We start from the raw sequence: 24,019 nt of genomic DNA on the forward strand, positions 1-24,019 counted from the left end.
ACCACAACCCCCCTTAATGAATCCCTATTACTACTTACAACTGGTGTGAAACTACTGAACTTGAAAACACGTGAACTAACCCGTATCCGGTTGGATTTGCATATTGGGGTTCTCATATCTTCCAGATGTGGCTCTTATAAGGGGCTCACATCTTTCCGCAGACTTAGGGGGTCATTCTAATTCTGGCGGGCGGCGGAGGCCGCCCGCCAGAATTCCGCCCCCATAATACCGCTCCGCGGTCAGAAGACCGCGGAGGGTATTATGAGTTTTTCCCTGGGCTGGCGGGCGGTCTCCAAAAGACCGCCCGCCAGCCCAGGGAAAAACTCCCTTCCCACGAGGATGCCGGCTCGTAATCGAGCCGGCGGAGTGGGAAGGTGCGACGGGTGCAGTAGCACCCGTCGCGTATTTCAGTGCCTGCAAGGCAGACACTGAAATACCTTGCGGGGCCCTCTTACGGGGGCCCCTGCCGTGCCCATGCCATTGGCATGGGCACAGCAGGGGCCCCCAGGGGCCCCGCGACCCCCCCTACCGCCATCCTGTTCATGGGGGCTTTCCCGCCATGAACAGGATGGCGGTAGGGGGGGTCAGAATCCCCCATGGCGGCGCAGCAAGCTGCGCCGCCATGGGGGATTCTGAGGGCAGCGGTAAACCGGCGGGAGACCGCCGGTTTACCCTTTCTGACCGCGGCCAAAGCGCCGCGGTCAGAATGCCCTGCGGGGCACCGCCGGTCTGTGGCAGTGCTCCCGCCGACCCTCGCCCCGGCGGTCGAAGACCGCCGGGGTTAGAATCAGGGCCTTAGTCTGCTAATACCATTGGGCGCCCCTTGGGACGTGAGGCTATTCCTTCCAGCACCTCTCTGCCACCCATAATCCGCCCCGCGCACCCCCTATAAATTAGCTTTACAATTATATCAAAGATACACATTGCTGGAGGCGCATTGGCCCCGGTCCTCGATGGCGCCGCAGAGTCCCTGGAGGTTTTCGGATTTCAAACATCATTAAGACCGGCGGACCAACGGAGTAGATGTATCCAACTTAAAGTTCGTCTGCGGACCTGGGGGTGACCTTTGGCCCACCCAGCTCTCCAGTTATTGTAGATGTGAAACTGGCCGTGTCGGAGTCCGATCCCAGCTCTGGGGGTTTCCTGGCAGTTGCAAAGTTGCTTTGCATGTGTAAAGGCTTCTCTTTCAGCACTCTTGCTCTTTCTTCTGCCGCCTGCCAGTTATTGGGCTGGCCCCTAGTGCGTCTCTTGGATCGCTTCCTTGAAGCAGAAGTTTGCCATTCCTTATCCCCTCCACATCTTCCAGCGGGCGAGCTAGGCCCTTGGCATGCAGCCATGTCCAAGCATCCTCGGGATTATTGAATATGTGGGTGCGGTCCTCCGCTACTACCCTTAGTTTCGCGGGGAAGAGCAAGGCGTATTTTATGTTATGCTTTCGCAGGCGCTGTTTAATTTTAATGTAGGAGTTGCGTTGATTTTGCACCTCCTGTGTAAAGTCTGGGTATGCGTTAATAGTCGAGTCCTCATACTTAAATGGGCCTTTGTTGCGAAATTGTTGTAATATTGCATCTCGGTCTCTATGGTTCAGGAATCTGGCGATCAGTGGTCTAGGTGGCTGACCAGGGGCCGGGGCTCTGCCCGGTATTCTATATGCCCTTTCCACGGAGAAAAACTTGGATGGAGCCCCATTTAACACCTCCTTGATTAGCCATTGCTCCAGGGGGATTTCTGATTCTGTTTGCCACATGCTTTCTGGAAAACCCAGGAATCGTACGTTATTGCGGCACGCCCTGCTCTCAATTTCTTCTGATCTCCTCCAGAGCACCTTCAGCTCTGTGTCCATGCGCTGGATCTGTTTTTGGTTACCTTGAGCCATTGGGGTTAAGTAGGATATTTCATATTCGGCCATTTTCACTCTTTCAGCTAGATTTCGGTGGTCCACGCGCAGGAGATTCAAGTCTTGTGCAACTGCATCGATTCTGTTTTCTAGAGATGATTTAGTGTCCAAAATCGTCCGAAAATACTTTCTCAAACTGAGCAGAGTGCGACATGAGAGTGTTTTCCAGTGACTGTAGGGACTGGTTGGATTGCTGGTCAATGGGTGTTGATCCATGGGTGCTACAGTCCAGGTTCTTGGCTGACTTGGCTCTGCCGGCCATTGTGACTGTCCCTGGGTTACCTTGCATGCAGTTATTTCACACTATTTGGCGCTTTCGATTCGGCAAATTGTCCTTTTGCTTTATGTCCTCAATATGGTGTGCGCGTTTGGCACTGGGGGTGTGAGATTGGCTAGCAGTGCCAAGGAAAAGCTTTTTCTTATCGTTGAGTGACCGGTGCCTGTGGCAGTGTGTGCACTGGTAGATGCGACGGCCACCGAGCCCCGCGACGGTCCAACATTGAGTCCCCATGAGGCTCTACGTGGTGCCCCCAGAGGGGGATGTGGATCGTGTCAGCTGGAATAAAGTGCTCTCGCCCTCAGGGGTGACAGCAGGGCCCGGTGCTAGGAGCGCCTCCGGTGGAAAGAGGGGGCGCAGCTGATGGCCGAGGTGGGTAGCGCAGCCTAAGGGGTTCGAGAAAGGGAGCGGATGTCCGGGGCTGCGGGCAGGCTCCGCATTGGCACAGGACAGTTAGTTGCTTGCTACACATATACAGTCCGTGGGGCCCAGGCGCGGTCTGAGCGTTCACGGCTCGTGCCAGCCGTCGGGGCTGTGCGGGCTGTCAAGGCGAAGCCTGTAGGGGCCTGCGGCACGTTCTGAGCTTGAGCCCCCCTCCAGGTTCAAGCGCTGCTTGCCTCCATTTTGAGGGACGCAGGTCTGTTGTGAAAATAATGAGGCAGTGGGGGGAAGGAGGGGCCAGAGGTCCAGAAGTGTCCCATCCACGTAGTTCGAGCTATCCCCTCCAGGTCGCCCCCCTTACCTCGATGTGCTGGCTTTTGCATGTGCTCCCTTTCAGGCCACCAGCTGCAGTGTTCTTTAATCCTGGGCAGGAGTGCCCTTTCTGCAGAGCAGGATGAATCTTTTCAGCGCCGCCGCGGCACTGCACAAAATGGCGCCTCAGCGTCTTGGCCCAGTCCCGGATCCTCGCACCAGCCTCGCGTCGGCTGCCTGCCGCGCCGTGAGGGTGCAGGACGCCGCTCCCGGGTCCCGGCCCACTCCGACCTGACCCCAGTCGGTGGCCCAAGGTCAGTGGGCACGCTCGTAGTGCACCACCACCCACGGCCGCAAGGAAGGCAAGCGGGCGCCGGCTATGCCGAGCGATGGCGCGGTCAGAACTGCCGAAGCAGCTCCCCGCGCCGGTCGCCTCGTCCGGGGCGAGTCCCTCGCGGCCGGATCTCAGCCCACCTGCACAATTTGAGCCGCGACCGGCCCCCAGCGAGTGCTCCGATCCGCCCCAGGCAAACCACCGCCTCGAGTGTGGCTGCGGAGTTCCAAGGGGCGCCCTTCGGGATGTTTTGGTCGAGCCCGGGACGGAGCGCTCGATTCAAGCGACCATCCCGGCCGCCATTTTGGCTCCTCCCCTTCACCTCACATCCCATTGTCCCACTTTACAGGTCAGGCAGCCGCCATGGTCCAGATGGCGGTGTTGTGGCAGCTGTGGAGCCTGTGGACAGTGATGAGGAGGAAGCAAAGGAAGAAGACATGCACAACAGGGACTCAGTGATCCAGCAATATTTCCAGTGAAACACAGGTAAGAATACAATCCTGCCTACTACATGTACTTTTACACTACTACCTCTCTCCTGTCTGTCGTTTTCACCCAGTGTATGGTCACTGAGTTGTCACTTTCCCTTACGGTTTCACAGATGTGGGTCCCACTGTGTGACAGCTGCTTAAATTCCTCATGGACTAGAGCTGTGTGACATAGGTATGTTGACATTACTATTTCAAAAACATTTTGTCAATGTAATTGCTAATACACTATTTCAAAATCACAGACAGACTCCAGATCATTTTGTGCTTTAGGTGTGTTTATTTGAATGCAAAATATTGGAGGGGGTAGTGAAATGGTGAGGGGTGATGGCGGAGGAGTGTCCATGGCAGAGTCCAGTCTATTAGTCTCACAGGTGCATTGCCCATATGGGCATAGGAAGTGGAGCTGGGGCAGTTTAATTATGGACAGGGTGACAAAGTGGGACAGTAGGATGACAATCAGGGTGGTCTCATTTTTTGGCAGGGGTCTTGGCATCGTTCTCTGTCTTGTTCCTGGATCTCAGGGACCGTTTGCGGGGTGGTTCTCCGTCTGCAGGGGGTGGGGTGCTGGTGTGGTGGTCCTTTGGCGGGGCATCCTGTCCACTAGCGCCAGCGGAGGTGGTGGGCAGTTCATCATCCATGCTAGTGTCGGGGGCCCCTTGTAGTACCACATTGTCCCTCCTGGTGTTGAGTACTTCCTTCAGCACCCCTACGATGGTGCCCAGGGTGGAGCTGATGGTTCTGAGTTCCTCCCTGAAGCCCATATACTGTTCCTCCTGCATGCGCTGGGTCTCCTGAAACTTGGCCAGGTCCGTTGCCATCGTGTCCTGGGAGTGGTGGTATGATCCCATGATGGAGGAGAGGGCCTCGTGGAGAGTGGGTTCCCTTGGCCTGTCCGCCCCCTGTCACACGGCAGCCCTCCCAGTTCCCCTGTGTTTCAGTGTCTCCGACCCCTGGACCATGTGCCCACTGCCATTGCCCCCAGGTCTCTGTTGTTGTTGGGGTGGTGGGTTATCCTGGGTTCCCTGTAGTGGTGGACACACAGCTGATTGACGTGTCCTGGGGACGGAGGTATGGGCCCGCTGGGTGGGTGCTGTGCTGGTATTTCCAGAGGGGGGAAGGTCTGTGGTGGCCTGTGTCTGTGTGAAGGGAACCAACTGTCCAGAGGTCCCCGAAGGTCCGGGCTGGTCATCTTGATCCAGTTGGACAGAGGTGCTGTCATCACTTTGGGCCTTTTCTGTTGGTGGAGTGGACATGCGTGGACCCTCCTGTCCGGTGATGTTGGGTAGGGGTCCTGCAGGGGTATAAAAGGATGTTTGTTAAATCTGTGTGTTTAATGGTGTGCAATGGGTGGGTGACCGTGTACCCCAGTGCTAGCATTCCTGTGTGGGAGCTTATGTGATGGTGGTTTAGGGGGGTGTATGGGTATGTGCAGTGGGCATGCTTTGGTGATGGGTGTCCATGCTTTGTAGTTGCATGCAGGGCTTGGTGTTGGGATGTGTGGTTTGTGATGTTGGGACATTTGTGAGGAGTTGGGGTGCTGGGGGTGAGGGTGGGGGTATGTGATAGCATGCAGTTTTGGTGGGGGATGTAATAGTAAAGATTTGACTTACCAGAGTCCATTCCTCCACCTACTCCTGCGAGGCCCTCAGGATGCAGAATCGCCAAGACTTGCTCCTCCCATGTTGTTAGTTGTGGGGGAGGAGGTGGGGGTCCTCCGCCAGTCCGCTGAACCGCCCGGTGGTGTCTTGAGTCCACGGAATGCACCTTCCCCCGTAGGTCGTTCCACCTCTTCCTGATGTCCTCCTGATTTCTTGGGTGTTGTCCCACTGCGTTGACCCTGTCCACTATTCTGCGCCATAGCTCCATCTTCCTAGCTATGGAGGTGTGCTGCACCTGTGCTCCGAATAGCTGTGGCTCTACCCGGACGATTTCCTCCACCATGACCCTGAGCTCCTCTTCTGAGAACCTGGGGTGTCTTTGCCGTGCCATGGGGTGGTGTAGGTGATGTGTGGGGTGGAGTGTGTGGTGATATGCAGTGGTGTGTTGTGTGAGGTGCGTGGAAGTTGTGTGGGTGATGGTGTTGTGTGCCTGTGGATGCTGTTGTTCTTGCTAGTGGTGTCTCTCTCTGGCCTTCTTTCGGAATTTTTTGTCGTGGGGGTTTGTGGGTGATGTGGGTGTGTGTTTTATACTGTAATGGGTGTGTGGGAGTGGTGTGTGTATGTGTCTCAGGTGTGTGTATTTTGAATTGTCCAATGTGGGGATGTTTTGTAAGAGTGTGTGTATTTTGAGCACGGCTGTGTGTAACGCCAATGGAATACCGCGGATGAAAGACCGCCGCGTGGATTCGTGTGTCGTGATAGTGTGGGCGTATTTCTGTTGGCGTGACAGTGGTGGATTTGTTTTCGCCAGTTTATCACTGACCTTTGGTGTGCCAGACTTGTGTGGGTGTCTGAATTTTGGCGGATTCCGAGATGTGGGTCATAATAGCTGTGGCGGAATTCCGCGGCCACGGCGGTGTGTTGGCGATCTTCCGCACGGCGGTAAGCGGCTTTTACCACCAATGTTGTAATGACCACCATGGTTGTTTGCCCTGCACATTTTTTCAGCCCTTTGCACACATTTCACTTTGTGCCCTGTTCAAGGCTGTCATTATCGGTACATGATATTCTAACTCATTTTGACACTCCTTGGGGGCTCAAGAGCCAGGCCCCAATTCTTAGACATATTATCACATCAGGCCTGTTCTTAGAACACTGCAGGATTTATTATATAAACACCACATAGGCCTAAGCGGGGCACAGGGCATTCCAATCATGGCAGTCCTTCGATGCACACCAATCCATTGACATCTTCGCTGATCCTGGAGCAAATTTTCAGCCAACTAAGAAGATTGCCATCCAGACAACAGGCAGATACTTGCCAGCCATCTCTGGTATGGGGTTGGGGTCTATTCAGTATAGGGAAAGATGCGGAAGACATTGTAACGCGAAGGGTTAATTAGCTTGAGCAGTGTATATGAGTGTAATGCCTGTTGAAACCTCCTCCCAAACATCGTGGAAAAGTTCATGTTATTATTTTCAAGCTTGTTTGTGTAGAAGACTCCGTCTCAACCTTGAGAACGAGAGTACAGGGAGAAGATGGAATGAAAACAAAGGCTGGAGAAGGGCAGAGCAGCCAAGTACGGATAACATAGCCAGAAAATGCCAGAATGAGTTAGAATCCAAGCTTCGAGTTATTTAAGCAGTGAAGTGTGGGTGAGGGATTTGGAAGCTCGCAGATGGAACTATGGAAGCTGCCATGGCCCAGCGCAGCCTCCCTGTTTGCTCGTGGTGCTTGAGGGGGAGAGAGGTCCAAGCGGGTGGTAGAGGGCTTCCCAGCATGTGGACTAAGTTAAGTTTCCACACAGGGATGAAAGGCCTTTGTTTCTCTGTTCTATTATTATGACTGATTATTTATGCTTGCACTGTGTTTATAACCTGAAGTATTCAGCTTGTTTATATTTTGCTTTCTAAACCTCTTAGTGTGAACTGCTACAATAACTGAAACATGCATTTTGGTGTGCAGTAAATCAAAGCTTATCTGAAATATTCAGTTTGTTTATATTTTGCCTCCTGAACATTGTAGTGAGAGCCTGCTGCAGTAATTGAAACATGCATTTTGGTGTGCAGAAAATCAACGCTTATCTGATATATTCAGTTTGTTTATATTTTGCCTCCTGAACATCCTAGTGAGAGCCTGCTGCAGTAATTGAAACATGCATTTTGGTGTGCAGTAAATCAAAGCTTATCTGAAGTATTCAACTCATTCATATTATGCATTTTAGTATACAGTTAATCAAAACTTATATATGTCAGTGAATATATATAAATAGATGCTACTTGTAGTGTACGTATATATATAAATAAATAGATGCTTTTCATTGCTATTCTTATTCTACTATTGTTAATGTGCTAAATGGCTACATTTTACCTGCAATTCTAGTAAAGCTAAATTGTATTTATAATTGGCGTGTGGTCCTTCATTGAGTGTCCTTATTGACTTATACCGAACAGGTGTCAACCAGTCACCTGGATAAGACAGAGTCCTTCTCTTAGACCGAGATAGACAGAAGGGTTACTACTGCTATGCTCTCAGATTTTAGGCATAGAATGTAGGTAGGAATCATTTAGGCTTTTAGGATCGTACAAAGATGGTGGGGCTGTTTATATTCTTTACACTAATGGTGATCACTGTATTATAATTTCATCTGTCTAATTATCATATCCCATGCTTTTTATAATAGGATGCAGTTGCTTCAATAAATGCATTGAAATCCATCTTGCATCTTTTATTCTGCCTTGGCCTGTGTGAGTCCTTTTGTAGCTGAGTGAAAGGGGTATGATCTGTTCACCACAACTTTTCTGAGGAGTCAGAGTGTCATGTTTAGGTTGCCACAAACCACCTTTACTTTCTAGGTTTGGGTGAGACTGACTCCTGACTAGCACTGCGGGCTAGCCAGGAATCAGGCAGAGAGTTTCCAGACGGTGTGGAGCTGGCTCAGTCATCTCCATGCAGTAGTGCTGCTGCCTTAAAACATAAACATGCAGTTTTATTACATAATAGGAACCACACAAAGGGACGAAGGTCTGACTGAGACAGAAAATACGCCTAAGCATCAAAATAAAAGTGGTTCCCATTAGTGAATCAGATAGCTAAAAAAGTGGCCAACATTTGCAAATAGGGGCAGTTTTGAACCGCTAAAGGCAAACTGTAAATGTGTTTTGCAAGGTACGGGAGATTGCATGGATTTGGCCTTGCTGCAGGTAACGTTTGTGGTAATATCAGGAAAATACAACAGTACAAAACAGACAGCAGACCACAAAACAGGACCACAAATAGCCAAAAATCCAGCTGACACTCTTACCTGACAGACTACCTGATTGCCCTATTGGTTAGTCCAAGCCTGGTCTGGAAGTGCCCGAGCTCCTAAAATGTATACTTATGTGTCCTTACGTATGTAGACGCTTTGCAGTCGGGATGGAGATCTCCTCACAGAAAAAGATAGCAGACACAGTGGTGGAACTTTCACATGTAGGTTAGTGGATACTGTTTTGTAGTATTTTAGTAGTATTAATCAAGTCCTAAAAATGTGCTACAAAATACAGCTTGAGGTTAGGCCCCATAGTGACCAATAATGCTTGAGTCAATCGGGATATGATCAAGAGTCTACAAACATGTCAATTAATAATGCCAGAGGCAATCAAAGCACACTATGAAGTGCATGTGTATGTCAGATGCAGGGCCAATTTACATTTCATCAGAAAGACTGTTTTGCTCTCAGGGTGATGGTGCAAATTACTTTGTTGCCCTAATGGAGATGCAGTCCCCGATTGTAGAAATTACCTTCAAGCATTGCCAGGATCCGCAGTCGCAACAGTGCCTGTCAATGCTTTTTACAGTTTGGTGCAAGGCTCCAACATCCTGATGGAGCCTTGCATGAAATTGTTTTCTTCTTGAAAATAAATAAATAATGTTCCCTTTGCCATGGACGTCATCTCACATGGAGAAAGGGCATTCTTTTGTTTGTTTTTTACTGTTCTCTATCACCAAGGTATACTGGGAGTTACAGTCAGTAAAATGTGGCTATATGTCCGCCTATCCTAACTGGGTGGACAGACATATATCCTATTCTGCAATGGCCCTTACGCCATTGGGCCATCTGAGAAATTTGGCTACAGCAGTGACAGATGTGTCACCTCCGTAGCCAAACCTATGGTCCGCCTTCATATAAATCAGCTGGGAGGACCACTGTGTTGGTGGGAGGGAACTCTGTTGGCATTATGATGGAGTTCCCTCTCCACCAACAATTAAATTGGCCTCCTATACTCAACCAAGGTGAAATCCTGAATCCACATAAATAATGACAAATCAGAGTCCATGAAAATGCATGCTATGGTCTGCCAGAGTCAATGAAGATGCATGCTAGGGTACAGTCAAAAAATGCACACGCTTGGGTCCAGGTGCCTATTGACCAAGAGTATCAGAGTCAGCCAAGGCACACTCTGGAGTTCATATGCTTAGTGACCAATGCCTTAGCCAATCAAGACGCACTCCAGAGTCTACAAACATGAAGACTAATGTCAGAGCCTTAAAAGAGAGTTTGAATTCAGAGTCAGACCTGTGCAGCCGCCAGTGAGAAGTTCTTACAATTCGTAACAAGAGGTTTGCAAGAATGCTGATTTCATGGATGGTAACTGTTGGCTGACACATTTTTGTTTGTCTTAATTGGTGCAGCCATTACAAGACGGCCCCTTACATTGTGAGTTTATTGTTTCCAAAGATGGATGCCTGATACCAACATGTGGAAGGAGGTGACATATTTTAGTTTAGTCTGACAGCAGTCTTTGGGCCTTATTACGATTTCGTCAGTCAGAATGATTCGAGCACCAAAGCTGCGGGTAGAGGCTGCCAACGTATTGGCAGCTTCCCCTCCAGTCGTATTGTGATGTTTCCACCAGGCTGACCGGCGTAAACATTGTATTTCAATGTTTCTGCCAGTCAGTCAAAGAGAAACAGTGCCACAGCACTGGCCGCGACTCCCTTACGAGAGTCGGGGCCAATGCGGTGGCAAAACAGCACCTTCTGAATGCACACTGTCTGCACTGCAGTCAGGCCCCCAGCACTGGCTATCTGCCAGCCTTTTCATGAGGAGGGTCCGCCATGAAAAACCTGGTGGAAGGAGGACTCGTGATCAGCACAGTGGTGCTGAACTCAGCACCACTGTGCTGACCATGACTCCGACCACCGCCACCCCGTCAGGATCCATGATGCTGGTGCTGGAGGTGGGCCTCCTGCCTGGGTTGTAATCTGGAGGTCAGACTGCCAGGAGTGCAGCGGTCCAACTGCAACCATGGGGTTGGCTGTCCTCAGACTGCCAAACTCGTAATTTGGCCCTTAGTGTCTCTAACCTATGTAGTATTTTGTAAATATAACATAAAATCAGTGGTCTAATGGTATAAAAAAAACTGAATTTAACCATTGATTAGGAGAGGTCTTCGTGCCAGAATTATTGCAAGATGCCATGTCAGGTTGCAAAGCCCCCTGCTCTTTGTGAGAGTTCATTCTAGATGCCGTGCAGAAAGTGTCATCCAACAAAAGCACATATTTTTGCTTTCCCAACCAAGATTCTGATAAGCAATAGCTGCAGTTAGCTATTCAAAAGGTGTGTGGTGTGATTCATCCTTAGAAACTTGTAAGGTAGGTTTTACTATTCAGTGCTTTAGATAAAGATTTAGGATAGTGCTTAGAAATAGCTTAGGGTATTTGGATGTGACAAATTCACTAAAATTTTAGAAACGTGTATCTTGTTTTCTCTTTTTACCTGCCTAACTGCTTTTATTTTTTGCATTCTGTGTGGTTACAATCAGGCAGTGCTCCAGAATGAGGATTTTAAAATGGATATTTTAACTACATGTCCCTGCTATCTTTGAGCATGTTATTCATAAACCAAAGATTGTTTAGCTTGCCTCTGTGTCCATGAAGTCATCTAGATGTGGCTGGTAGTAACCAGAGAATACCCCTGAGTAGGATTGCTCAGTGGGTTTGTGCTAGGGCTGCAGTCCTTGCATTAGAGGGTTGGAGTCCAACCCCTGCATCACAGGGTCTCCCAGATTTCATATCAAGGCAATGTTAACTAAAAGTAAGTACTAGTTAAACATTTACTGAATGTCACTCTGACGTTGGACTAGTTATTAGACATAAACTATATGCCAGCTTTGAAAAAGATTATATTTTAGTAGACTACACAGTTCCAGATTAAGTTGCTGACACTGCCCTGGGTCAGCAGAATAAAAAGAATATTCTAACTAAACAGATTTATATTTTTCAGTGTCAAGACTTCCTATTCTTTGCAGGGGTGTCTCCAAACTCATCTTAACAACACAAAATGCAAACAAGGAGCCTTCTTCTAGTGGTGTAGCAAGGGTTCCATGCGCCCTAAAGCAAGGAAGGAAACTGAGTCCATCGCACCACTGTGCCTTGGTGCCACTGCACCTGCTGCACTACTGATAACTATTTCCTTGCCTTCTGCCCTATCACTAAGCCAGAAGAAGGTAAGGGAGTGCAGAAGGGAAATACCCTTACCAGACTATTCATCAATATTAATTAGGCCTGGCCTCCCTCCAGACTTCAGAGGAAATGGAAGAAGTCACAACACTGGACCCTGAAAGATTTGCAGCAATCAGAATAGATACTGTGAATGAATATAGGATAGCGCCTACCCCCGACCAGTGACAGCAATAATGGACAGATACCTTACAGGATCTAGTTAGCTACCAGGGCCCCCACCACAGCAGGAACATGTCCATCCTCTGCTGTAGTTTGAACACTTGAGAGTAAGAAGTGTTTTGTGGCTTCTGCACAGATCAGCATCTAACAAGCTACTCTGGAGCTGAGATTGGTGCATTCTTGGAGCCCGAAAGGGCACTAAATATGTATCCACCCTGCAACAGGAAACTGGGGAATAAAATAGATTAAACGTTTGCCCAAAGGGTCACACAGAGGGCACAAGTGGAAACTTTCTGTTTACACTTTCCACCCTAAAGAGAAGACTGCGATTAAAAAGGGGGCCTTGGATACAGGGGCTGTACTGAGAGAAAAGAAAACCATCAAAACCCCTGCCCTGTGCCATCAAATCTTCGAGTGAGTGAATGGGCAAGTAAGTCAGTAAGTAGGCTAGGACATAAGTGAATGTTTAAGTGAGTGAGCTGGTGAGTCAGTGCGTGATCGAGTGAGCAAGCAAGTGAACAGGTGGGTTAAGACGTTTGTAGGTGAGTGAGTGTGAATGAGTGCTTGTGTGAGTGAGTAACAGAGTGTGAGTGAATGAGTGAGAGAGTGGGCAAGTGAGTCACTGGACAAGCTAGCATATCAGTGATTGAGTGAGTGTGCAAGTGAGCTGGTGAGTGAGTGAAAAAGTGACTGGGCTAGGAAGTGTGTAGCTGAGTGAGTGTGACTAAGTGTGCGAGTAAGTGACTGAGTGACTGAGAAAGAAATGAGTGAGTGAGGAGGCAAATCAGTGAGTGTGTGAGCACAGGGCTGAGTATGTGAGTGAGTGTGAGGGAGTCAGTGAGTGAGCTTCCTCACACTCCAAGTGAGGAGTGAGGCGAGAGTGAATGAGCCATTGACTGAGTAAGAGAGTGAGTGTGAGTAAAAGCAACAGAGTGAGCAAGTGAGTGGGCTAGGCAGTGTGTAGGTGAGTCAGTGTGACTGAGGGAATGCAGAGTGAGTGACTGAGCGACCGAGAGAGAAGTGAGTGAATGTGAAGGTGAATCAGTAAGTGAGAGTGTGAGTGAGTGAGTGACTGGGCTAGTAAGTGAGTGAGTGATTAAGTGTGGCTGCCACCTGGTATTTATCAGCATTGAGACAGCTGCACCTTGAGTAGACCCCACTGGAGCAACGGCAACACCGGAAGTGCCCACCTCTCCGGTCACAGGGCGTTCTTCCACAGACTGCCCTGTCTAGAGTCAGTGCCTCCCTCTTTCTGGGAGTGAGCTTCAGACTGTTTCAGTGCATCCACATCTGGACAGACACCACACATGACTGAGAGGTGCTGAAGCTCCACTGCAGATGTGTCAAAGTGCAAGATCTGGAAATTTAAAGAGGACCCCCACTATCCAGTGACCACCTGAAATGTACAGCAGCTCACTGCACTTTCACTGCTATGGCGGTCCCTACTGACCACTGGCCATTGTTGTGCTTGGAATGATACTTGCCCTTCACTCCCCTGCATGACTGCAGCAGAACTGGTGAAATGGAAATGGGATGCAATGGGCGTTAGCTGTGTGGGGGAAATCGCATGAGTGGAGCTTTAACTTGGAGCCCAAGGTCGTCACTTCCGATGTGTCTCCTGTGATCCCAGGAAAAATTATAATGATAAGATAAAACAGCAGGAAGAGCAGGGCCAGCAGCAATGCAAGCTTCCCTCGCACAGAAAACAGGCACAGCAAAGACAGCAATGCAAGCTTCCCTCACAAACACTGCAAGAAAACGACCTAAGCACAAGGTTCCTCAACACAGACAAAAGTTACAGCGTGAGCACTGGAGGTGCAAGCTTCCCTCACACATAACCAATACCGTAAGGAAAACAGCAATGCAAGCTTCCCTCGCACAGAAAACAGGCACAGCAAAGACAGCAATGCAAGCTTCCCTCACAAACACTGCAAGAAAACGACCTAAGCCCAAGGTTCCTCAACACAGACAAAAGGTACAGCGTGAGCACTGGAGGTGCAAGCTTCCCTCACACATAACCAATTCCGTAAGGAAAACAGCAATGCAAGCTTCCCTCGCGCAGAAAACAGGCACAGCAAAGACAGCAATGCAAGCTTCCCTCACAAACACTGCAAGAAAACGACCTAAGCACAAGGTTCCTCAACACAGACAAAAGGTACAGCATGAGCACTGGAGGTGCAAGCTTCCCTCACACATAACCAATACCGTAAGGAAAACAGCAATGCAAGCTTCCCTCGTGCAGAAAACAGGCACAGCAAAGACATCAATGCAAGCTTCCCTCACAAACACTGCAAGAAAACGACCTAAGAACAAGGTTCCTCAACACAGACAAAAGGTACAGCGTGAGCACTGGAGGTGCAAGCTTCCCTCACACATAACCAATACCGAAAGGAAAACAGCAATGCAAGCTTCCCTCGCACAGAAAACAGGCACAGCAAAGACAGCAATGCAAGCTTCCCTCACAAACACTGCAAGAAAACGACCTAAGAACAAGGTTCCTCAACACAGACAAAAGGTACAGCGTGAGCACTCGAGGTGCAAGCTTCCCTCACACATAACCAATACCGTAAGGAAAACAGCAATGCAAGCTTCCCTCGCACAGAAAACAGGCACAGCAAAGACAGCAATGCAAGCTTCCCTCACAAACACTGCAAGAAAACGACCTAAGCACAAGGTTCCTCAACACAGACAAAAGGTACAGCGTGAGCACTGGAGGTGCAAGCTTCCCTAACACATAACCAATACCATAAGGAAAACAGCAATGCAAGCTTCCCTCACACATAACCAATACCGTAAGGAAAACAGCAATGCAAGCTTCCCTCACACATAAAACAGACACAGCAAAGACAGCAATGCAAGCTTCACGCACGAACACTGCAGGTACAGCACCTGAGTATAAGTGACCTCAATAAAGGCAAAACCTACAGCCAGAGCAGCAGAGATGCAGGCTTCCCTCACACAAAGAACAGAGGCAGTAAAGAAGACAGCAATGCAAACTTCCCTTACACATAGAGCAGACACAGTAAAAACAGCAATGCAAGCTTCACTCACAAACACTGAAGGTAAAGTACCTGAGTGCAAACTTCCACAACACAGATAAAAGGTACAGCGTGAGCACTGAGAGTTCAAGCTTCCCTCACACACTGAAAATATACAGTAAAGACAGCAATTCAAGCTTCACTCACGAACACTGGAGGTACAGCACCTGAGTGTAAGTGACCTCAATAAAGGCAAAACGTACAGCCAGAGCAGCAGAGGTGTAAGCTTCCCTCACACACATCACAGACAAAGTAAATAAGTCAGCAATTCAACCTCCACTCATAAACAACGCATTTACAGCACCTGAGCGCAAGCTTCCTCTACAAAGACAAATGGTACAGGATGGCCAACAGAGGAAGAGATGCAAGCTTCACTCATACACGTAACAGATACAGTAAAGAAGACAGCAATGCAAGCTTCACTGATAAACAAATCAGGTGTAACACTTGAATGAAAGCTTCTTGAGTGCATATACAAGGTACAGCATCATCTGCAGGACTGCAAACTCCACTCACACAGCAGAGGCATGGCAAAAACATGAGTACTGCAAGCCACTCTCACATGTTTGAGAAGCATAGTGCAGGCATCAGCAATATAAGCTTCACTCACAAATGCAACAGGTGTAGTGTGGTCAGCCCCACAGTGTGCTTCCCTCACCTAGAGAGAAGAGACATGGTGTTGGCAGTCATATTGTGCAAACTGCAGTCACAGTGAGCTGGTAACCAAGAGCAGCAGCACTGCAAGCCTCGCTTGCATATATGGAAGGAACCTGGCCTGCCAGTTCGGGCCTGACTGCTCCTATTGGAGCTGGACCATGGCTGGTTCCTCTCCGAGGGGGCATGAGAAACAAAACATGATGATGTGGCCAAGTAATTACTAGTGCCTGAGAATAATTCAGGAATTCCATGCATCGCTTTTACACGTGAGGTACCATTTATATCAGGAGACTTGGGGGAACGCTGGGTGGAAGGAACTTTGTGGCTCCTCTTAGATTCCAGAACTTTCTGTCACCGAAATGTGAGGAAAAAGTGTTTTCTGGCCATATTTTGAGATGTGCAAAGGATTCTGGGTGACAGAACCTAGTTAGAGCCCCACAAGTCACCCCATCTTGGATTCCCCTGGGTATCTAGTTTTCAAAAATGCCAAGGTTTGCTGAGCTAACGGGCAAAATCCACAGGTAGGCACTTTGCAAAAAACACGTCAGATTTCAATGTAAAAATGTGATGTGTCTATGTTGCGTTTCCTATTGCAGGCACTAGGCCTACCCACACAAGGGATGTACCATTTTTATCAGGAGACATGAGGGAATACAGAATAGAAGAAAAAGTTATATTGCCCCTTGTCTTTCCCTACATGTTTTCCTTCCAAATGTAAGACAGTGTGTAAAAAAGACATCTATTTGAGAAATTGAGAAATGCACTGTAATTCACATGCTAGTGTAGGGACCCTGGAATTGAGAGATGTGCAAATAACCACTGCTTCTCAACACTCATCTTTTGCCCATTTTGGAAATATAAAGGTTTCCTTGATACCTATTTTTCACTCTTTATATTTCAGCAAATGAATTGCTGTATACTCGGTATAGAATTAAAACCCATTACAAGATGCAGCTCATTTATTGGCTTTGGGTACCTAGGGTTCTTGATGAACCTACAAGCTCTATATATCCCCGCAACCAGAAGAGTCCAGCAGACATAACGGTATATTGCTTTAAAAAATCTGACATTGCAGGAAAAAGTTACAGAGTAAAACGTGGAGAGAAATGGCTGTTTTTTCACTTCAATTTCAATATTTTGTTATTTTAGCTGTTATTTTCTGTAGGAAAACCTTGTTGGATCTACACAAATGACCACTTGCTGAATTCAGAATGTTGTCTACTTTTCAGAAATGTTTAGCTTTCTAAGATACAGCATTGGTTTCATACTCATTTCCATCACTAAGTGGAAGGAGGCTAAAAGCACAACAAATATTAAAAATGGGGTATGTCCCAGTAAAATGCCAAAATCGTGTTGAAAAATGTGTTCTTTTTATTCAAGTTTGCCTCTTCCTGAAAGCTGGGAAGATGGTGATTTTAGCATTGGAAACCCTTTGTTGATGCCATTTTCAGGGGAAAAACACAAGCCTTCTTCGGCAGCCCTTTTCCACATTTTTTTCTAAAAAACAACATTTTTGCTGTATTTTGGCTAATTTATTGGTCTCCTCTGGGGGAACCCACAAACTCTGGGTACCTCTAGAATCCCTAGGATGTTGGAAAAAAGGACACAAATTTGGCGTGGGTAGCTTATGTGGACAAAAAGTTATGAGGGCCTAAGCGCGAACTGCTCCAAATAGCCAAAAAAAGGCCTGGTACCTGAGGGAGAAAAGGCCTGGCAGCGAAGGGGTTAAACATTCATTCCTCTCTTTCCTTTTATTAAATTATTATCTGTTTGGTGCCATTTTATTTATTCAGTTTTATTCTACACTTCTAATGTGTCTGGAGATTTTTACTGTTTGGTGTTTTGAATCTATTATTTTTTTGGGACTGCATAAATACTTTAAACATTGCCCCAAGTTAAGCCTGCCTGCTCTATGCCATAGTCAATTTACTGACTTTCGGCGCCACTCTGACAAGTTAATGTGCTATTCCTTGAAGTGCGCGACCTCCCATACAAAACATTAATCCAGTTTTAATCCAGTTTTTCACAGTTAGACTTCATGCTTTCATTCTACCACAATCCAAATGTTTACGTCTGCACATAGGGGGTTATTCCAACTTTGGAGGAGGTGTTAATCCGTCCCAAAAGTGACGGAAAAGTGACGGATTTACCACCAGCCGTATTACGAGTCCATTATATCCTATGGAACTCGTAATACGGCTGGTGGTATATCCGTCACTTTACCGTCACTTTTGGGACGGACTAACACCTCCTCCAAAGTTGGAATAACCCCCATAGTCTCGATGTCCAAGCACTTTCTGTACATATTTTCACCACTTTGATGCTTCCGGGGGCCTGGTTCATGCAAAAATTAAAACTCTGATAATACCTGAAGGGTTCATGCATGCTGGAGCCACCAGTGTGTGAGTCCATAGAGTCAGTGGTGAGATCAACGTCTTCGCCAGCGAAATCACTTGTGACTGACCAACATCTGCCGAGGAAAGCTTCCCTGTCACAAGAAAAGACATGAAATGAAGAATGTCACAATAGTGAATGACATTGGAGGCAAAAGGGAATCGTATAGACTGCCTAGCTCCATTGCTGCTGTCCTTTTTTCTTGGCACTCACCATCCACTCAGCCGGCTGCACTTCACAGACACTCTCCTTTTCTCTCCTCTCTACCCTAAACTCACTTCCATCTCAATTTGCTGTGGTCCCACCACAAGTGGCCATCGCATGCTGTATGAGACTGCCTCACTGATAACTATGTTATAATCTTTTCTTTGCTTAACCTCTCACTGTCCAACATCTCTTGCTGTTGTCTATCTCTCACCACAACTCCTTTCTCAAAGTTTACAATTTTTCAGATCTGTTACACAATGGATCCATACCTCATAGTAAGGATCTGTAAATTACGCTTTACCCAATTGGATTAACACAAAAGGAATAAGCAGAAATTAAATCCAGCCAAGGTCAAAGAAGCTGCTGTTGCGATGGAGATGTCCCTTCCCATGGTGACAGAGGTGCACCATTACCCTGAGTGCCCAATCCCCACCTGCAACCATATTGGGATCCCTTGTGCCAATTCATGGTCATGGGTGAACACGGATCACATGTGTGTGCTGTTACCTAGGCCTGTCTCACAGGTGCAGTCTTGTTAGACCAGGAGGGGTGCCCAAAGTGCAACAATCACACTGATAAATCACTACAGCCTTAACCAGGAGAAAAGTACCATGAGCGTAGTGGTGGCAGCTTGCTGTGTTTTAGTAACGATGATCAGTAGTGTGAACATGCCTTTTTCAACGTGTCTCCAGAATGGGGCCTACTGACACAGTCATGTGAAGTGTGCTCACCCTTGGCCTGCATCACGATATCATGTAGCGCTGTGCGTGTGTTCTATGCTGCATGTGTTCGTGTGAATGGTACAATACATGCAGGCCTGTGGGTTCAATATTGGAAGCCCAGGGTCTCGCGGAGGCGTGTGGAGTGGAGAAGCCCCCAGATAGATTTGTGAATCACCATATTCTTGAGAGCTGGATGGGACACACATTGGAGGAAGAAAAACCCAGGCTCTCTTGTGCACTTTAACAGGGGTCTTTGCTTTTCTCAGGAAGGAGATGAAGTTGACAGGGGAATCATAAAGAGTAAGTCTGGGGTGTTGGACATGGTCCTTTTTACAGGGTCCTTCCCAAACTTTTTGCCTCCTCCCTCCTATATTTCCTGACTTGTTTTTGTTGGCTTTTGAACTCTGAGCACTTTACCACTGCTAACCAGTGCTAAAGTGCATATGCTCTCTGCGCAAATTGTACTGTTATTTGGTTTAGCCTTTGTAAACGTTTGTTAGGCATTCATCAGTGATGCAGACATTTAGGTTTGATCAACAAGTAACTCCCATGGCCTGTGTTGGGGGCTATCGTACTTGGAATCACTCCTGCTCTGACAGAGGAGAGGGTACGTATAAGGAGGCACTCCTATAACATGAACTTCAAAGCATGAAACACTCAATCACATTTGTGCCAGGAAATGGATTATAAAAATGGGCGCTTGAGTCTCCTAAATTGTCAGCCATCAAAAAAACAACTTTTGCTGTACATCGACGTGGCGAAGCTCAGCAGGACGTCTGCTTGTTTGTGAACTGGACTGGGGACTGTTAGCATTGATAAAGCACAGTTGAAAGCATCAAATAATGTGTACTTTAAATCAAATCAAAGTCATAAAAAAAGATGGAGTCATCTCAAAGTAAAGAGTTAAGAAAAGAAAGTTCTCCCATAAAAGGAATACTCTAAAACACTTACTCTAAGGCAGACAGAAGCATTCTGAACTGTGGTTTACTCTGCACTAGCTCAGATTACACAATTCTAACATTGGCTACTACTACACACAGTTCTCATTAAAGTATCCAATCAGGTTACAGTGAAATGATATAGGGCCAGATGTATCAAAAAAACGAACTGCATTTCTTAAATAGCGAATTTAAAGAAATCACTATTTAAGAAATGCAAAATGGTATGTATAAATTTTGCGATTCGGTAATAGCGATTTCTTAAAATTCTCAAATGCTATTACCGAATCGCAAATAGGGAATCAGACCCCATTCACACCTATGGGCCTGTAGGCCCATAGTTGCGAATGTTTTTGCATTTCCCAAATTGCGAATTCCAGTTAGGAATTCGCAAATTAGGAAATGCAAATCCCAGGGTGCTGGGGGCCTAAGGTCCCCTCTGCTGCACCCCAAAAATGTTTTTACGGACATGTGAAGCACACACATGCCTTAGAGGTATGTGTGAGCAACATGTCAATTTAAAAAATGCATTTATAATGCACATGGTTACCACCAAACTTTAATTTGTGGTAATTGTATTTCCTAAATGCCAAATTCACATTTAGGAAATTCTTGATACACGTGCTTTGGAAATCGCAAATAAGAATTCTTTATTTGCGATTTCCTATTTAGAGAACTGCAATTTGCGAGTCTCTAAATGGGGTCGCAATTTTAAGGAATCTCTATTTTAGCGATTCCTTAAAATTGCACCGCGAATGCCTTTCATTCATTGTGAAAGGCATTTTTGCATTCGCAAACGTCCGAATTTTGCAATTCGCACCGTTTGCGAATGCAAAAAAGCTTGATACATCTGGCCCATAATGTTTTATTTGTAGGTTTCTAGGGACATTCACAGTACAGCTTTCTCTCAGCATCCTTTAAACTTACATTATCTGTAACAAGATGAGGTACGTGGAGCCCCCTGTACTCAGCAGGTGTTTTTGTGACTATTTGACCAATTATAACATTCCATGATAAACAGCGTAAAAGGAAACATTTCACATGTTAGAGCAAAAGAGCATTGTCGTTGTTGAGTAGTATTTCAGTTTCACCTAGAATTTAAATGTTGATGTGTCACAAAGCAAGATGGCAAACTACAGCAGTCTTTTAAAAATGCTTTTTAGCTATGGTCACTCTGAAGATAAAGAATACTCAGGCCCTCATTGCGATTTTGGTGGTCTTTTCATAAGACTGCCGAAAGAATGCTGGCGGTCTTAAGACTGCCCTATTATGACTGAATTCGGCCCAAAATGGGGTGGAATTCCGACACCAGTCATGCTGGCAGTCGGCGGTGAAGAGGCGGTTCTACTGCCAGCACCACCATGCCAAAAGGACGCCGCACGCGGTGTCCTGCTGGAGAGGTGCTGCCGGCGGTGGAAGTGCTGGGATCCCTCCCCTTCCAGACGACCTCCTCGATGGACCAGATAAGTGGATCCTCCAACAGGGGAGGGGGTGTGCATGTGTGAGTGCGTGTGTGAATGTTGTGACTGCAGGGGGAAGAGGGGGTGTTTGTGGGGGCGTGTCTATGTGTGATTGTTTGTGGATGGGATGAGGGGTGTATGTGAGTGTTTGTGGATTGGGGTGAGGGTTGAGTGTGTGCAAGTTGATTGGGGTGGGGGTGCATGTGTGTAAGTAGATTGGGGGTGGGGTGTGTGTGTTTGTGGATGCAGGTGGGGTGAGTGCGTTAGTGCGTTTGTTGGTGTGAGCGATTGAGTGCATGAGTGCGATTGAGCGGATGGAAGTGGTGAGTGCGTGTATGCATGTGTATGTAAGTGGACGGGTGAGAGGGAGGGAGGATGTGAATGGATGCATGCGGGTGAGGTGGGGGAAGGGACATGAACGTGGGTATGCACTGGAGGATGGACTGAATGTGTGCGTGTCAATGGTGTTTGTGTATGTATGTCAGTGTGAATGGGTGTGTATGTTGCATTTGCGTGGGTGAATGGGGGGGTGTTTGTTTGTGTGTAGAAGTGTGTGAGTGCATGCGTGCAGGTATGTGGAAGTGTGTGCAATACCACTAATGGTATTATGGCACCCGCCGTGCTGGGGATGCTCACCTCCAGCCCGACGGACCACAGAAAAGTGGTGGGATGGGCGGAGTATCGGTAGTTTGGCTTCGGCCAACCTTGTAATTTGGAGGTCTTCACCGCCGACCTGTTGGTGGTGAGACTGCCACCCCAGCCCTCACGGTCTTCAGACCACAAGGTCATAATGAGGGCCACAGTTTTAACATTTTGCATGTTTAACTGTAACTGTCAATCTCATGCAAAAACATTTAATATAACAACTCATTCAGTTTCACTAAATTAACAGCAGTGGTGTGAGCACTTTGAGCTCAGCAGCTGAGGAAATAGTGTTGCTGCATGCAGCACCGTCTACTGGTGAATGATGTGGCAGCACCGGCATAGTCACTTCACGGACAGCAGCTGATGAGCTAGAGCTACTGCAGAACCCTCTGGCACCACCCGACATGACATCAGTGCAGACAGTGTCTGCAGGGGCAGCAATCAGGCGACAGTTTTGCTGCAGCAGCATCTACTGGTAAGTGATAAGACTAGTCACTCTGATAGTGAGCTCACGACATGCCAATTGTTAACTCCACAAGGCAGCGAGGAACACAATGCAGCTCACCGCTACCAAGGTGTCTGTTCTACCATGATGTACTTATTTATTCTATTAAAATTCAGTAGAGGAATGGAGAGCAGTTGCATACATCAGTGATGTAATATGACATGACAGAATACACATCTCCCTCATCTGTCCTATGATAGACAGCCATTGAGAGAAGACTACGGTGAAACAGTAATTCTTCATGCTTTCAGCAGCTATGATAGAGGATGGCTGCTAAAGGGCATTGCCCCTATGCATCAATGCCCCATAGCAAACCACCCTTGTGCAAGGGTAACAGTGACACTGAAAGTAGCAGGGAATGCCCAAACAGATGCTCACTTTTTTGACAGAAATAGTATGTATATGTGAACACAAAGCCAAATGTGAGATACACAAACAATATACACAGCCCTTATTAGGTCAGCACTTTAGAGTTACCGGTGGAGGGCCCTGGGTTCCTCTTCCCTGTCTACTGGCAGTGGTTATTCCCCATTGACGATAGGTTATATTCAGGCTCTGCACAGCTATGAGTTCAAGTCTTAAAGGTTCTGCTGTGGTCCTATAGATGTCAAAGTGTTGTAGTGCCATAGCGCTATGTGGCAGAGCAGGTCCTCCTGGGCTCTGTGGCCTAGTGATGAGTCTTACCCGCTACTCCTGCTGTTGCAATACAGAATACCCTGGGACAGCACTCCAGAGTCACAGTGGACTGGATTTGATGCAGGTAAGGAGCAGTAGTCTCATCTCAGTAGGCAAGGTGGCTGGTCATCCACAACACTCCTTCTAGGATGCAGTAAGTTCCTCTGATCCCACTGGCAGGTTGGAGACTGTCACTCACTTCAAATGCATCAGTTGGGGCAATGAGCACAAAGACAGCACCCATTGCTCCTTGAGGTCAAACACTGTAGACATTGAAGGCCCTTTGTCTTGGCATACGGTCACCCCTCTGGCACGCTATTTAAAAAAAAAAAACAATATCCAAATTTGACTTCGGAATTAAAAGTGCTTCCAAAGTCCAAAATTACCTTTTTATTACACATAAGTAACCCCTATGGTCTGCCCTAGGTGCCACAAGGATAGGATGCATTGTTATAAAAAGCAGGGACAATGTAAAATGTTATGTATGCCCTGGAAAGGAAAAACATCCAAAGTAATTTCCCAATTGTAGTGCTGCTAGCCTCACAGGCTCACATAGAAAAACTTTATTAAACTTAATAAAGTATGACCTTAGATTGTAACTTAGTATGCATATCATTCAAAGTATCAAAATAATGGCTACAATAAATCCAAGAACTTACTGAGGTTGGATTCATTATATCTACTGCAGAAAAGTAGTCTTAGAACTTTTTTACCTGAAGTTACGTAAAGCAGCCTTGTAGCAGCCTCTTCTGAATGCTCAGCCTTTGATACCCTGAGCCAAGTTGCTCCCTGAGTAGGTGTGAAGAGGCCTGGGGCTTCAG

At 47.3% G+C, this 24,019-nt stretch overlaps 1 protein-coding gene across 2 annotated transcripts in view; it reads right to left on the bottom strand.

The window, feature by feature from the left end:
• Positions 1 to 24,019, bottom strand: part of LOC138262261 (trimethyllysine dioxygenase, mitochondrial-like) — a 215,966-nt gene that overhangs the window by 81,040 nt on the left and 110,907 nt on the right. For both annotated transcript variants that reach the window (XM_069212134.1, XM_069212133.1), the window contains one exon: positions 18,021 to 18,140. In XM_069212134.1, coding sequence (XP_069068235.1) covers positions 18,021 to 18,140 — 120 coding nt within the window. The remainder of the gene's footprint in view (positions 1 to 18,020; positions 18,141 to 24,019) is intronic.

Source organism: Pleurodeles waltl, chromosome 10, assembly GCF_031143425.1.
Source record: "Pleurodeles waltl isolate 20211129_DDA chromosome 10, aPleWal1.hap1.20221129, whole genome shotgun sequence".
In the NCBI taxonomy this organism is placed as follows: Eukaryota; Metazoa; Chordata; class Amphibia; order Caudata; family Salamandridae; genus Pleurodeles; species Pleurodeles waltl.